The 16,778-nt window shown below is 35.7% G+C and overlaps 1 protein-coding gene and 1 long non-coding RNA gene across 2 annotated transcripts; one reads left to right on the forward strand and one right to left on the reverse strand.

Moving 5' to 3' along the window:
• The first annotated feature begins 565 nt into the window (after positions 1 to 565).
• LOC145109721 (coniferyl alcohol acyltransferase-like) lies at positions 566 to 2,505 on the forward strand. Its single transcript, XM_079046901.1, has 3 exons — positions 566 to 1,021; positions 1,239 to 1,796; positions 2,016 to 2,505. The coding sequence occupies exons 1-3, from the start codon at positions 605 to 607 to the stop codon at positions 2,421 to 2,423; spliced, it is 1,383 nt and encodes a 460-aa protein (XP_078903027.1). The 5' UTR covers positions 566 to 604; the 3' UTR covers positions 2,424 to 2,505.
• Positions 2,506 to 7,685: 5,180 nt separating this feature from the next.
• LOC145109723 (uncharacterized) lies at positions 7,686 to 8,386 on the reverse strand. Its single transcript, XR_013709172.1, has 2 exons — positions 8,237 to 8,386; positions 7,686 to 7,833 (listed from the first exon to the last, which is right to left on the reverse strand). It is a non-coding gene; the product is annotated as an uncharacterized LOC145109723 (long non-coding RNA).
• Positions 8,387 to 16,778: the final 8,392 nt, after the last annotated feature.

Consider the following 16,778-nt stretch of genomic DNA (forward strand, 5'->3'; position numbering starts at 1 on the left):
AAAAATGAAAAGTCCTCATTAAAAAAAGGTTGGGTAAATTGAAAAAGTGAGGTCTAAATGTTATGGTTGTTATGATATTATGGCTTTTATGACATTAAACCTCTTTTCATTCGATAGACCCGTTCAGCAACATTACCAAGCAGGAATCATTCAGATATATGAATTATTTATGTTTCTGAATAGTTAACTCTTTTCTCTTCTGTAAATTTATCATGACAAAGGGCACCGTTTCTAGTTCTCCAACTACCGTGTGGAGCGAATGCTAATGCTTGAATTTTACTGTCGCTTTTATGAAAACGACAAAAGAAATACATATTACTTTATTACTTTAAGACCACCATTCACAAGCAAAATTGTGTGCTTATTTTCATTATTTATTAAACTATATAGTTCACACGTGCCACATGCTTTATGTGTTTCTTAGTATCTATATTAAACAATACTTCAAATTAATTTAATTTAAGAATGACATTCCAACTGGTACACTAACCATGTGATATTCGACATGAAGGACTCCTATATATACCTAACATGTATTTGTTAATCTCGACCTGCAACTCTCTCTCTCTCTCTCTCTCTCTCTCTCTCTCTCTCTCTCTCTCACATGGGTATTCGGGGTAAGAGTTACTCGGTGCAGGTGATTGAGAATTCAGTCGTGCATGCTGACGAACCATGGAATGACCACTGGTTACCCTTTACAAACCTAGACTTGCTTGTTCCACCATTTGATGTTGGCTCTTTCTTCTGCTACAAGAAACCATCCCATGGGAGTTTCCTCAACATGATAAACACCCTCAAAACTTCCTTATCCCGAACCCTCACACTCTACTACCCACTTGCTGGTGAGATCCTATGGAATGCAGCTGCCGGAGAGAACCAAATTCACTGCAACAACCGAGGAGTCGACTTCACTGAAGCTGTTGCAGACGTGCAGCTCAAGGAACTCAATTTGTACAGTCCTGACGAGAGCATTGAGGGTAAATTAATCCCTAAGAAGCTACATGGTGTTCTTGCTATTCAGGTAATCACTTACTTTAACGCATATCTATGGTCTTTGGATAAAAAGCGGTTTTAACCGACACTTTATACACATGAATTAAAGATTTAATGCTAAGTTGCCACTGTTAGTGTATCAGCACATCCCTGTCCAATCTTGAGATCCACTGGCAATTTATTTCTTTATATATATATCCTTTTTTTCTCATTGAAAACTTCTAATATCTTTTCATGTTATGCAGATTACAATGTTTACATGCGGAGGCATGGTGCTAGGATGCATGTCTGATCATCGGGCAGCTGATGGATACTCAGCTAACATGTTTATCTCTTCATGGGCAGACATGGCACGATCAGAAACTCCATCTATGTTGCCTTCCTTTCAGAGGTCGATCCTTAATCCAAGGTCCCCAACCAGTTATTCCTCGTCCATAAACGATGTATTTTCTATATATGAACCCACACCCATTCCCAATAATGAAGAAAACCATGATGGTGGAGATCCTTTATTCATTAATCGTATATTCTACATTGAGCGTGAGCAGCTTAACAGGCTACAACTGTTGGCGAGTGAAAGTGGGAGTAGGAGGTCAAAGCTAGAGGCGTTCACCTCTTTCTTGTGGAAGATAGTCGCATTGAGCTTGGAAGAGTCAGGAAATCACAACCAAATGTGTCATGTGGCTCTTGCAGTCGATGGAAGGAGTAGATTGAGCCAGGGAGATGGAGAAGAGAAAGAAACGCTAATGGCTTCGCACTTTGGCAATGTGTTATCGATGCCTTCTGGGGCAAAAAGATCACAGGTAAGGAACTTATTCTAGAACATCAGTATTTGATTAAAGTATAAAGAACTACATAATTTGACTATCATTGCAATAAAACATTCCCATAGAATTATTCTTTTTGTTCCTGGTTTTCAAGTCACCTAAATGTAGTAATTTCGAATTTAATTTGTTTTGATAGATTCACGACACGTAAAATGGCAATAAATATAATTTACTCTCTTTCTTTTGACATGTTAGGAGTTGATGGATATGACATTGAGCAATATAGCTATGGAGGTTCATGAGTTCTTGCAGACTGCCACTGGGAAAGACCATTTTCTTGACCTGATAGATTGGGTTGAAGAACGAAGATCAATGCCACTAGTCGCAAGGGCGTTTGCGAGCACAGAGACATCGATGATGGTTTCATCAGGACAGAGGTTCCAAATCATGGACAAGATGGATTTTGGGTGGGGTAAGGTGGCATTCGGATCATGCCATGTGCCACGTGGAAGGAAAGACTTTTACGTGATGACTTTGCCCAGTCCAACCAACAAAGAGGATTGGGTTATCTACATGCATCTCCCAATAATTCATATGAACTATATTGAGGCACATGCTGGGCAAGTGTTCATTCCGATGAATGTTGATTACCTCGGGCTATAAGACATGTATTGGTTAAAATTAATGTTGACTTTTCTATAAATTTGTTCTTGTGCTATTAAATAAATATTTATTTTTTTCTAAATAGGACACCTGTCCTTTTAAAGACAACAAAGAATTCACCGATCGATAAAAGTGTAAATAGGCCACTTGAAAAAAAAAAGTATTACTTATATATTTTTAGCTACTAATTATAACTTTTTAGCGACCCATGTATCGTCGATAAAAGTTCATGGTGAAAACATTTCCAAAGGTAGAATTCACCCACTACTAGAAAACAGATTACCTATGGCACTATTCGTATCAAATATGTATATGTAGGAGCAAGACGTTACCTACAGAAGTCCAACAAAAAACGGGTTGTAGGGAAAACTTAACCTTCGTAGGTAATTTTTTCCTACGAATTATCTAAAAACTTTCCTACGGTTTTCCTATGGAATATTTTGTTACAAATTTATCTACGGAGTATCTACGGGTTATTTGCCTATGGAACATTTACAAAGTACTTATGAATTATTTTCCTACAGAATACATACCAACTGTTTTTCCTACAGAATATCTACAGACTTTATTGGATTTTATTTCCTACATAATATTTATTTCCTACAAATTTTCTATGATTTATTTTGCCGGTTTTTATTAAATACAATTCCATCAAAAGTTTGTTTCTATATTAAATTTATAATTTAAAAAATATCCAAATTTTCTGCTCAAAATTAATGCGAAAAAAAAACACAAGTAATTATAATAATAGTTGAAGACCATTACATTCATTAACATTAAAATAACCAATAACATAACATTCATACATTCAAATACTCAAAATACTATTACAATATCATGAAATAAACTAAGAACTAGTCAATAACATAACATTCATTAAGTGTTTTAAAACGAAAACTAAAAACTACTTGATGGATTACAGCGTGGGTTCTACCGTCTCATAAAAGCCATCAATTGTTGCATTTACAATTCTATTCCATTTCTTTTCGCATTTGTTATATTTGTAAATCTATTTGAGTTTTCCTTTCTTTCAATTGCAAATCAATTTATCTTTGCGTTTGATCCATGACTTGTTACATGCTTGACACTTGTTCATCTTTTAACACACCATAATCAATATTTTAACACAACATAATCAACGATTAGAAAAAAAAATATAAATATAGCCATAATTGACACTTGTTCCATTTGGTAATAAGTGACATACTTACAATATAACCAAGACATCCAACCGGTCATTGTCTTCAAAAAGAAAGTCATACATGTGAGGAAGGTACACAATTGATTTGTATAAGAAGCGATCCACCTGATAAATCCTGTAATAGAATATAACCCAAAAAATAAATGTTACTTAATACACCAATTATCATCATCAATTGCCTTGATAAGTCATGACATTCTTGAGTTTGTTACTAAACTAGAAAAACGAAAAATATAAATTTCACTCTATTGTTCTTGTTCAAAAATATCTCTGATCTTCATTGCTTCATTAAGTAGTATCAAAATGCACTAAGTTGTTGCAACAGCCTATGCATTAGTTGTAGTAGCATTTTGGGGACTTAGTTGTAGGAGTTGTCGATCATGAGGCTCACTACAAAAACATCAAAGCTTCAAACATATTATACAAATTTGATTTTCATACAACCATTCATAAATTATACTAAAAAAAGATTATGGCATAAAAACAGACATCAGTTCATACATATTTGATTACATAAATATTATAATGATTCGATTTCATATTACAAAGTCTCGATCTGATACAGATTATAACATATAAAGCAAAATCGAGTTCAAACATCAGTTCAAAACATCGACTTCAGAATTGAGTTGTAACAACCATAAAAATCAAGCCAAAATTAAACTTTTAAACACACTTCAAAACCATTAATCATTACAAAACTTGTTTTCAAAATGTATAATATCAGAGTATTCCACAAACATAAACATAAATATGAGGTGTTGTACGATCACGCCTTTGCCTTCCCGCGATCACCTGATGTACATGAAACAATAAACTGAAACTGTAAGCCCGAGGCTTAGTGAGTTCCCCAAAATACCGATACATTGCACATAACACATATACAAATAACAGCATGTACTGGGTCCACAGCTTTACAGACTGGATTACCCTTGGGCCCACAGTGTGAGTCTGGATTTCCTTCCGGGCCCACAACTCACATCTGGATTGCCACCGAGCCAACAGTACGAGTCTGGTATGCCCCACCTGGCCCTCAGCTCGTATCTGGAATGCTCCCGAACCCACAGTACGAGTCTGGCATGCCTCACCCGGCCCTTAGCTAGTATCTGGAATGTTCTCGGGTTTGTTGGTTACCGCACGGAACAGCATCACCTCAACCTACCCACCATAACATGTCGACATATAATACAACTAATGCACATACAAGTAATCACATAATAATCCAGGTAGTCCTACAGATCTACCTAACTGGTATAGCAACTAGCATGCAACACTAACTCATACTCAACATACTACCAACTGCTAGGATATCATATCCAATGGGCCGGCCTTGGTAATAATGGTCTTGCAGTTACTTGAATGTGTTTGATTAACGAATCAGTTAGACCACTTTACGTATAAACATGTGCAACAAGATGTTCAATAGTTATCCCAATCGACATTCAATAGCAATTAAAAATCTTGTGATGTAAATTCTCCATCATTGTCAAGTCGAATTTTCTTAATTGGGTAATTGGGAAAATGTGCCCTTAGATGGATTATTTGTGCAAGTAATCTTGCAAAAGCGATCTTACGACTAGACAACAAGCACACGTGTGACCATCTAGTTGACGTGTCAATTAAACCCATAATTTATCTGAATGGTCCACATGGTAGATGAATTGGTCTACATATATCCCCTTGAATTCTTTCTAAGAAACTAGGAATTTCATGCTCAACTATGTTCAATGATGGACGAGAAATTAATTTTCCTTTAGAGCATGCAGCACAAGACAATTCAATAGCTTGAAAAATCTTCTGGTTTTTCAAGAAATAACCACTTGAACTTTCAATTATTATATACATCATATTTGATTCGGGATTGGCCCAACCGCTCATGCCTAACTTTTAAGGTGTTATTGATAGATGCCATTTTATGCATCTTTTAGGGTAGTTTTTATTATCATTTAGCATCATAATTTGTACATTTGCATGTCATTTGTTTCAATAAAGTTCAACTCATGTCTTTTATCAGAATTCTCATATGGCTAGCCTTTTTTGTGTTAATTTCATATAGTTTGAGTGAAGCTGTACTTTGGGAGCAGTTGGATGCATATTTTGGGCCTAAATGGAATTGGATCTAAAGGAGAATGTTGAGGAATGATTAGAAGATGTTTTGGTCAAGAAACATTCGATGGAATTAATCATACGAAGATAGATTACTACTATATGAAGCTAAAGGATGGTGCTGGCATCTTTGACCCCCTGTCAGTATTTTGACCATATCTCATGAACCATAACTCCGATTGATGAGATTCAAAATGTTCTGGAAACTAGACGAAATTTCAGATGACATAGGCTAAACATGCGATCGCAGGTTGGGCTTATGCGATTGAAGGTTGTCTTCGAGGTTTTTTCGTGGAAAAATTTCATCTGACGAAAAAAATCAAAAAGATGCGATTGCATAAACAAAAACTTTCGATCGCAGGTTTGCCAAAAAGTCCCAAAAAAGCAATGTACGACATTAAATCGGCCTGATACGCATTTTTATGAAAATATGCGATCGCATAAAACCAACCTGTGATTAAATATTTTGTATACCTTCTTCGGAAGTTTTCGTCTCGCATATTAATACGACCTTTATTATCATATTCGAGAGTTAGACGATTCCAGACGACAGAAAACCCTTCTGAAGACGATTTCTGATACTTTTCAGTGATTTTTGAAGACCTAAAGATTGCGAATCATCTCATTCGTTTAGATTAGAAGATTTATCAGTAATGTTTCTTTTATCTAGTTTAGTTTCATTTTTAGCCATGTCTGGCTAAACTTTAATTTTCAGTTCTGTATAGACTACTACTTTTCATGTGATTGGTTTTCAGATCTGGTTTTCGTTTCGTGCTTCTATCTAGATTTTTATGTTTTGAGCTTAATGAACGTTTGATTTTTAAGTCTTGTTAGTCTGATCACCTAGTTAGGGTTTTGATCATTTCAGTTAATCAATTAATAGAATCCATAATTGTTCTTGTTAACTCGTAAAGTAACAAGTATCAGATTGGTTCCGTTTTGGGATTTAACTATGATATAAACAGTAAAAATCATATATTTACGCTTCCGAGCTTGTGATAAGTATTGGGTATTGTTGGGAATTTTACGCAGAACTTAATGCAATCTTTCTGATTTAATTAAGAGCTTATTTAATTGAACAGTAAAAATTTAGGGTTAATTCAAAGAGCTTGTTTTGATTAACTAATTTAGGTAAAAGAGATTATACTAGAGCATGTTAGTTTTTCTCAGTACCAGCTTAGATAGAACGCTTCTCAAGTAACCGGATCTGAGCTAGTTGCATGATTAGGAAAGTTGCAACAGAGCTGAAATCATTTTTATTATTGATTTTCGTTTAATTCAATATCACTACAAATTTTTAGTTTTTAGTTTTAATCAAAATCCCTCTTTATAATTTCTGTTTTGACTAGAATGTGTCTGATGCAAAAAGGTATTGACTGTTAGGCTGTGTCCGTGAGGATTCGACCCTGCTTCCCTGTGCTACACTTTTAGTGCAACCGTCCGCGATAAATTTATTTGTTTAAATCGGGTGCGACTACCGGTTTATCAAATTGGCGCTGTTGTCGGGGACACGGTGCTTTCTACAAGTTTTATGCCCATAATTTTTTTTTAGGTACACCTCTAACTTTTGATCTAGAAATTAAAAGAACTGCAAGGAAGCTGAAGAAAGAAGCAACAAAGAAAAAACAATCAACTGGTTTCTTTAGTTCATCATTATCCTCCTTATCACCAGAAATTACCACACCATAAGGCACTCCCTTGTGGAACGAACCAGACCCAAATTTTTTGTCTTTTCCGAAAGTACCCCCATCTTCACCTCCAGAAAGTCCTTATAAACTTGCTCCCTACCCTCATCAGTTAAATCTGAAACCACAGACTCTTCAGAAACCGAATCTGAAGAATCAGTCATGAGTGGAGACGAAGCAGAAAAGACTCATAGAGAGTGGGCCACTCAAGAAGTTAATCAGTGTTACGTCCCGATTTTTCAACACAATTTTTTTTAAACATATAGAAAATATATTCAAAAGCCCATTTTTATTGAAAGATCATTGTCATACATTTATTAAACATAAAAGAGATTTTTAGCGGAAGTCTAAAAACATTATTAGTTTCTTCGATGCGAGTACAGTCACGTTGGAGCCTTTCCATGGTCAGAAGAACAACCTGAAAAATAGTTATTCAACAACTGTAAGCCGAGGCTTAATGAGTTTTCCCAAGATAACATATATCATAATACATATACATGCATACAATCAATGGCTCACGACCTTTCGTCGATCCACCAATAATATGTTTATCTAGACTTACAGCCTACCTGCCATTTCGTCGTCAACACACGGGTCTATAGGCTCCCGACATGTCTCCGTTCCGCCATCAACCCCTAACTTAACCGTATTAACTTAAATATAATAATATTGAAACACATACAGATTACATTTTCGGTTGTACTCAATAACTCGAGTATAATAACATAAAGCACATAAAGACTATAATTTTACTCTATTAGTTTTCTATCCTAACATACATGAATATATATTGTAATACATAGTATAGTGAGATAATTCACCTGAAAAGTCTCGAAACTTTCAGAGTTTTGCTAATTAAACTACGAATTGAGAAGTCGGATCATAAGGGATTGAGATATCGTAAAAGAAAGAAAATAACTTTAATTTAGATTGAGATCGTATGAATTGAAAATAAAGACCACACATCTATTTATACTAAATGTTTGGAAGTATGAATGCTTAGTCGTTCTCCCAAAAACTAACACGTATTATAACTACTATTATTTTATTGAATGAGTTAGTTTTTCTTTGAACATATCCATTTCCTTTTACTTAGCCACCAAGTATATTTGTTTAATCATATATTTTTTTATCCAATAAACTTATATACGTGTAACCATTAATTACCATAACTTGAAGTCCAAACATCAATACTTACGTCTTGTTTAATTTGTTTCTATCATAAATTCTAATATATCTTTTTATTATATACATATATTATTTTCTTTCTTTTTTTGTTAAAAACAAAACTTAAATGAATTAAATTATATAATACGATTAATTCATTTTAATTGATACACACGTATGTATTTATCAAATGTATGTAATGATTACTTATACTTAGATACATATTTTGGTAAAAATAATATAAACGGTAACTTATGAAATATGCGTTGTAAATTTCAAAGCAATATAATATTGGAACACGAAATATTATCCGATATAATGGGTGTTATTTTACGACCTATTTAAATTTTATAATTTATAATTGACACTGTAAAATATAACATATACCAGGTTAATTGTTTATTGAAAATACGGGTGTTACAACTCTCCCCCACTTACTAGGATTTCGTCCCCGGAATATAACTAAATAACTCTGGATAGTTGTTTCTCATCTCTTCTTCTGGTTCCCACGTCCATTCTGATCCTTTCCGGTATGGCCATTGTACTTTTACTAAATCAATCACCTTATTACGTAAGGTCTTGGTCTTCCTATCTAAGATTGCAACTGGTTTTTCTATATAGTTTAGACGCTCGTCCACATGAATATCATCTAAAGGTACAACTGCAGATTCATCTACAATGCACTTTCTTAATTGAGAAACATGGAAAGTGTTGTGGATCTGGCTAATTAAGTTCTTCCGGCATATCCAAACGGTAGGCAAATTTGCCTACTCAGGCAGTAATTTGAAAAGGTACAATATATCTAGGACTTAACTTGCCCCGTTTTCGAAATCAGATGATCACGTCTTTCCATGGTGAAACCTTAAGTAGTACAAGGTCTCCAACTAGAAACTCAAGATCCGACCGACGTCTATCTGCATAACTCTTTTGCCGACTCTGGGCAGTTTGTAGTCTCTCTCGCACTTGTTGAATAAGCTCAGTGGTCTTGATTACTATGTCATTGCTTCCCATAACTCGTTGACCAACTTCTCCCCAACATATTGGTGTCCAATATTTCCTCCCATAAAGCATCTAGAATGGAGGCATACCAATACTGGAGTAAAAGATATTGTTGTATGAGAATTCTGCCAATGGTAGATATGTATCCCAGCTTCCACCAAAGTCAAGTACACATGCCCATAACATGTCCTCAAGAGTTTGTATCGTCCTTTCACTTTGTCCATCAGTATGAGGATGATATGTTGTGCTTATATGTAATTGTGTGCCTAGCTCGTCATGGAACCTCCTCCAAAACCTGGAAGTCAAACAAACATCTCTATCAGAGATTATAGAGACATGTACTCCATGCCAAGAGACCACTTCTTTAACGTATATATATGTGAGCTTCTCAACCAAGGAACTCTCTTGGATAGGCAAAAAGTGAGCACTCTTAGTCAAACTATCTACTATCATCCATATAGTATCTACACCACGAGAAGTCCTTGGTTACTTGGTGATGAAGTCCGTTGTTATCTGCACCCATTTCCACACTGGGATATCAAGAGGCTGCAGTTTTCCATGGGGTTTCTGATGTTCAGCCTTGACCTTTCGACAAGTCAAGCATCTCTCGACGTACCATGCTACATCCTTTTTCATACATGGCCACCAATAATTATGTCTGAGGTCTTTATACATTTTTGTAGCTCCTGGATGAATCGAGAACTTGGACTTGTGTGCTTCATCCATCAGTGTTTTTCGAGTCCCACCAGAGTATGGAACCCAAACTCTACCATGCAGGGTTAACAACCCACGGCTGTCCACGTCAAATGCTAAAATCTGCCCCACAATTCTTTCGCTTTTGCGGTTCTCTTCTTTTACTGCCTCATTTTGAGCTTCCTTGATCATTTCTAGAATGGGAGTGATCACAGTCATTCTTAAACACATGCCTTTTATCGGTGTACTAGTTGACTTTCGACTTAATGCATCAGCCACCACGTTGGCCTTACCTGGATGGTAAAGGATTTCGCAGTCATAGTCTTTCACTACATCTAACCATCGGCGTTGCTTCATATTCAAATTTTGTTGATCCATTAGGTATCTCAAGCTTTTGTGATCTGTATAGATGGTACACCGAACTCCATACAAGTAATGTCTCCAAATCTCGAGAGCAAAGACCACTGCTCCCAGCTCCAGATCATGTGTTGGATAGTTAGCTTCATCAGGCTTCAACTGTCTAGAGGCGTATGCGATTACCCGACCTCGTTGCATGAGTACGGCTCCAAAACCCATGATTAACGCATTGCAATAAACTACCATGTCATCAATATCCTCGGGAATGGCCAACACTGGAGCCTCGTATAACTTCTGCCTCAAAGTCTCAAATGCTAATTGTTGCTCAGGACCCCAACAAAAAGCAACACCCTTCTTTGTTAAACGGGTCATTGGTACCGCAATCTTGGAGAAGTCTTGAATAAATATCCTATAATATCCGGCTAATCCCTGAAAACTTTGAATTTCAGAGGGAGTAGTCGGGACCGGCCACCGCATTACTGCTTCAATCTTGGATGGATCGAACAAAATATCATCTTGGTTGACAAGATGTCCAAGGAAATGGACCTCTCGCAACCAGAACTCGCATTTCGAGAGCTTCACATACAACTTTTACCTTCTTAAAACTTCGAGTATCTCTCTTAGATGCTCCTTATGCTGCTCATGATTCTTTGAAAAGACCAAGATATCGCCGATAAACACGATTACCGATCGATCAAGAACAGGTCTACACACACGGTTCATTAAATCCATGAATACAGCGGGTGCGTTAGTGAGACCGAAAGGCATTACTACAAACTCATAGTGGCCATATCGAGTTCTGAATGTTGTTTTTAGTATATCCTCCTCCCTTACTCGCATCTGGTGGTATCTGTTGGGTTTTGAGCATTCTAACACTCCTATGGTGTACATGCAACCCTATAAACCTTGGATCTATGTTTTCTCTATTATACATGCAAATATTAACTATTACAAGGTTTCATCCTAACTAGCATATTATGAAGCACCTATACTACAAAGTTCTACTTAGATGACATACCTTTTGATGTAGCTTGATGTCTTCAAGCTTTAAGAGCTTAGCCCCAATAGTGTGGAAGCCTAAAATGGAATCACAAATCACCAAAACACCTTGGAAGAACTTGAGAGAATATGTATGCACACTAAAATCGGCCCACTCTTATTTTCACACACTTGTGCCAATTTTGTGAGCCAAGGACCCCTTTATATATTATGGAGGATTAGGGTTACATCCATGTAAACCCTAATACCCATGACCTTTCATTTACGTAGGATCCATGGGTTAAAAGCTCCATGGACCATCCATGAAAGCTTAGCCCAACCTAAATGAACTTGGCCCATTCCATATATATAAGAGTCCATATTTAATTAGTTCTTTTTGATCACTTAATTAATTCTAAATTAATTCTTGATCAATACTAATTAAATAATATGATTCCATATTAATATATTAGAACTTATAATATATTAATATAAATCATAAATATACTATTCTCAAAAGACTATCCATATAAATTGTGCCGGTGAAGTGCAACCCAAATGGACCATGCCGGGTCGGGTCAAGTACATACCAAATATAGTTATGGACTTAGACATTAATCCAAAAGTCTCCCACTTGGATAAGTCTAAAACTATTATTGAGTATGACTTCAAAACCTAACTGGCAATCGTAGCTCTTAAAGCCGATGTCGAACTCTGACCTTGTCAATGACTTGTCCATTAGATAAGGGATCATATATTCCTCCATTCTAGATATCATATGGACTGAGACATGGATTATAATCATTCTCTCTGTCCATTTGTTGTTTCCTGATTTTCGATTTATGATGACTGACTGATTGAACAAATCAAATCAGTCCTGGCTTGGCCAAGCACTCACATGTGTCATCGCTAAATCACCGAGGGGCCCACAGATATCGCTTTTATCCCAAAGGTAAAAGGAATGGATAAACTTCGACTCATATGGCTTGTTCTACTACTTGTTGAATCATACACAAAGGCACGTTTTATAACATCGAGTTACCAAATGCGGTTTCGTGCAATCAATGTATAACCAACTCATAGTAACAACTCATATCTCTAGGTTTGAAGAATATAAGATATTATCGTCTCATGATCACTCGTGATAAAATCCATGAAGTGATTCAAATGAGCGCGGGTTGAATCCAATACTCAGAACTTATGAGCACTCATGAGTGTTGTAGCACCACTTTGTCCACCAACTTGGACCTCTACAAACCAACCCATGACAGTCTTGATTCATATCTACTTCCAACATATGACCGACTGTGGATGGTTTGAATAACTTAATCATTCAGGAAGAGCGACTTAGTTATTCTGAAGTCAAAACATGCAAAGTGAAACACAAGAATAAATGAATCAAATATGGTATCAAACCCTATGAATATAAATAAACACTTTTATTTATCACCATACTGATTACTCATTATTCATTGTTTCGGCTTTATCAACTTTATACTTGAATTAAAAACACTAGTTGTCCCATGCTCCAAGCATGTACACTATGTTTTTCTTAAACAATAGCTTTGCCATACACCAAGTATGCACTCTATGTTTGTCTATGATCCTTACTTTGTGAAATAAACCAATTGAACATAATTTCAATGATTCTAATTTCACACTCCCAAATCCTTATCGAAAAATGTGAGAATTTCAAATTCCTATCATTTATCGAAATCTGTTTAGATTTTAAACTTATATGCACTGACCCTCCTGTAATGAATATGTACAAAGTCACAAAGACTTGTCAACAGTCATTATAAGGTATTCCAATGGAGATCAACTCCATGGAAACTAAGTCTCATATTCAAAGTACATTGCTTTGGACATGCTTCTTGCATTAAGTTTTCTAATCTTACACAGATAACTTCCACCTATGGAGACAACTCCATATTCACATTTTGACTATCACTTCTGAATAAGAGATGCCTCTTTTCAGAATATGTCAATATGGTCCTTCCAAAATTAGCACTATACTTCCAACTGTCCCTGAGCAACCAATCTTTGGTAAACCTCAGATTGTCCTCGACAATTGCTTAATCATTTTAGTCATATCCAATTCTAGACCTTTTCCCTTCTTAATGCCTCTGGGCATTTGGAAAAATTTAGAAATGACAAATATTATAGCACATGCAATCGATCCTGTACCCAAAGCAAATGGTACACGATTCATGATGTCTCACATAAAGACATGATTCTAGACCAGTCTTTTGCTACAATATTTTTATTTGCCATGTTTTCAAAATTTGACTATGAAGAGGGATGCCGTAATCATAATCGAATTTTGGGAACGCAATATATAGAATTTCCTTAAGTTGAACCAATCCAACATGAAATTCATATATATATTCTTGACTAAAGATGATTAAGGTCTCAATCTAAGCCTTTAGAACTGAAATGAAGTATATCCTCTCCCTTAATTATAGCAAAACAACTTTTTCAATCCCTGCAGCCTCACGAATTGAAACTTTTGTTTTCTATAATTAACACTAACATGATAATTATTAGCATAACACTTATGCTCCCACTAGCTTTGACATGTACTCAGAAATCAACTGGACTTCTAGAAATCAATACTTATTGACTTTCTTAACAAAGTTCAGATTTCTGATACGAGATACTTTGATAAAACTTTATCAAAATCATACACCTTTCCTTAGATAGCATGCATGTGTGTCTAAACAAATTTCAGAACTATGAAAAGGGATGCCGTAATCATAGTCTCAATTGTTTAGACCTTTTGCCATCTGCTTCAAATCTACTTGGTGGAAGTGTTTCCTCACCATCATTTTCATGAATCGGAGAGAAACCTTATGACCCTTAGATTTTATGGTGTATGTGTTCTTATCCATGTGAATCGTCAAAACCATAGTCATAAGACAAGGATAATGACAAATCCAAACTCATATGGACTGAACTTATGCAATCTTAACTTCTTGCCACCTGGCAGTACAGGGCCTGCCATTGCTTCCAAATTGTTATGCAACCAATTGAGAACTTTTAGAACTCCTATGCAAAGCCAACTTTAACTGGAATGGGCACAAAATATGTCAACACGATAGGTTATAAACCTCAAGTCGTGTGCTAGTGAAGAACCTCAGGTTTTATTCTTGATTAGTTCTTGAAATTCTTTTTAGGATCTTTAAGACTCCCACTATCCTCTTGACATATAAGACTATCTTGCCAAATATTCAAGAGATAGTGCGGATTCTTTATCAAGACAAACACTTCACACAATTGGCCTTAGTTGGTCTTTGTTTTATCCAAAACATCACAACTTACCAATTTCAAATGTACAAGAGTAGGACACTTTTACTCTTACATTTGACAAGTGTTTTAAACCTTTCTTTAAGATATGTCACTCAAGTTACAATCTTGGAGTATGACTCTAAGAATTGTTTTGGAACGAAGTATGACTCATCTTCCTGATCTAACCATTTCAACAATTCATGATTCCTCTTCTTAGTCATAAGAATGCACTAAGATGACCTTTAGAGGACTAATTGTGATATGATTTCTAAATCATTAAGATGATCACAAACATGATACTAAATTACTCTCCCATCTTTTCAAATTTGAGAAACTTTTATCTTTCTGCCTAATTTGATTCTTCCCATTCGTTCAGCCATACATTGAGACTTTTCCAATGTTTCAGAATTATACTTAAACTTGTAAGTATAACCATATTTACTAAACTTTAGTAAATCAAATAGTCTTAACGAGCTTTGTGGTGGACATGACCAGTGCACAAGAATATGTACTCGATCCCTTTAGTCCTTCACTTGACTCACACATCCATGTGAACAAGTAATTAGTCTTGATTTTCCAATGCTTGAAAGTTCTCATTCATCATACTATTCAACTTGCATGATTCCAAGTTTCGGTCCAATTGAAACTTGGGCGATGAGGAACTTTCCTGATTTGGTAAATTTAGACACTACCACAAATGAAAGAATCAAATCCATTTTCCAATATTGCTGTCAGTGGAATCATATAAGCAACAATTTTCCACAAATGTCATTGTAAGGATACTTCAAATAAATAAAATTAAACAATTTTCTTTTATTTTAAAACTTTGCGGAAAAACTTATCCTTACAATCCACATGGAAAATTGTTGTTATCTATTCTTTAGCAATATATCATAACTTCTTAAGCAACTGCTCAAAATTCTGATGCGATCGAAATCCACCTTCGCGATCAGAATCAGCATATACTTCCTTTAAGATTTCTCTCTATTCTTTGATTCTTAAAACATCAACATGTGACCCAGTCACATCATGTAATGAGGATCCCAGAATAGAACTTAACAGAGTTAGATAATGGGCTCTACCTGATGTAGAGTCAAACTTATTGACTTTAACATCCTTAGGTAAATTTGGCAGCTTTGCAATCAATGCCCCTTCCTTTGGCAAAATAAACATATGGACCCTTTGGTAATGGGACTATCTCAGATTTAGCCTTTCTCTTTACCATTTGGTCAACCGGGTCGACTATGGCCAATCCCTTTCCATTGGGAAGAGAATGCTTTTTCTGGATTTCCAGTGTCACCATTGTCACTGTCCATAAATTTTTTGGGAAGTTGATCTTCTAATCAATTTGCTTTACTATCGTTCCAAATCATTGCTGATTCAGCAGCACCAAGCAAATAGATATGATCATTAAGGTTCATGTCATAGTCTGTTTCATAGTAGTCCCAAAGGAACTCACTATGTGACTTAGAAAGTGATTGAACATCCAACTTTCTCAAGACTTTGACACCCAACTCTCCCGGCTTGTCAATATGTGACTTCATCTCTAAGATGTGATCACACATAGACCTTGCTTGCCATTAGGGCTTGAGTGACCTAGAACTTGTGGGTTAGGGAGAATAATTGGAGGAGGTGGAGGAAGAAAAGTATGACTTCCATGAGCCAAAATTGGGAAGTCATATTCATTAGGAAAGCTTGGTTTGAGAAAATCATTGTTGTCTAAACCAGACATCAACAATGGGAGAAATTCACGTAAAGTTGATTTAAGTCCTTAATATAACACCCAATATGATATATTAAGGCTATGACCCAACAAACTATTTTATAACTTGGAAGAGGGATGCCGTAATCCAAGCTATAAAATATTTGAAGGTAGGTGAA

The sequence above is a fragment of the Lactuca virosa genome, chromosome 4, assembly GCF_052849685.1.
Source record: "Lactuca virosa cultivar CGN04683 chromosome 4, Lactuca_virosa_CGN04683_v6, whole genome shotgun sequence".
Taxonomy (NCBI): Eukaryota; Viridiplantae; Streptophyta; class Magnoliopsida; order Asterales; family Asteraceae; genus Lactuca; species Lactuca virosa.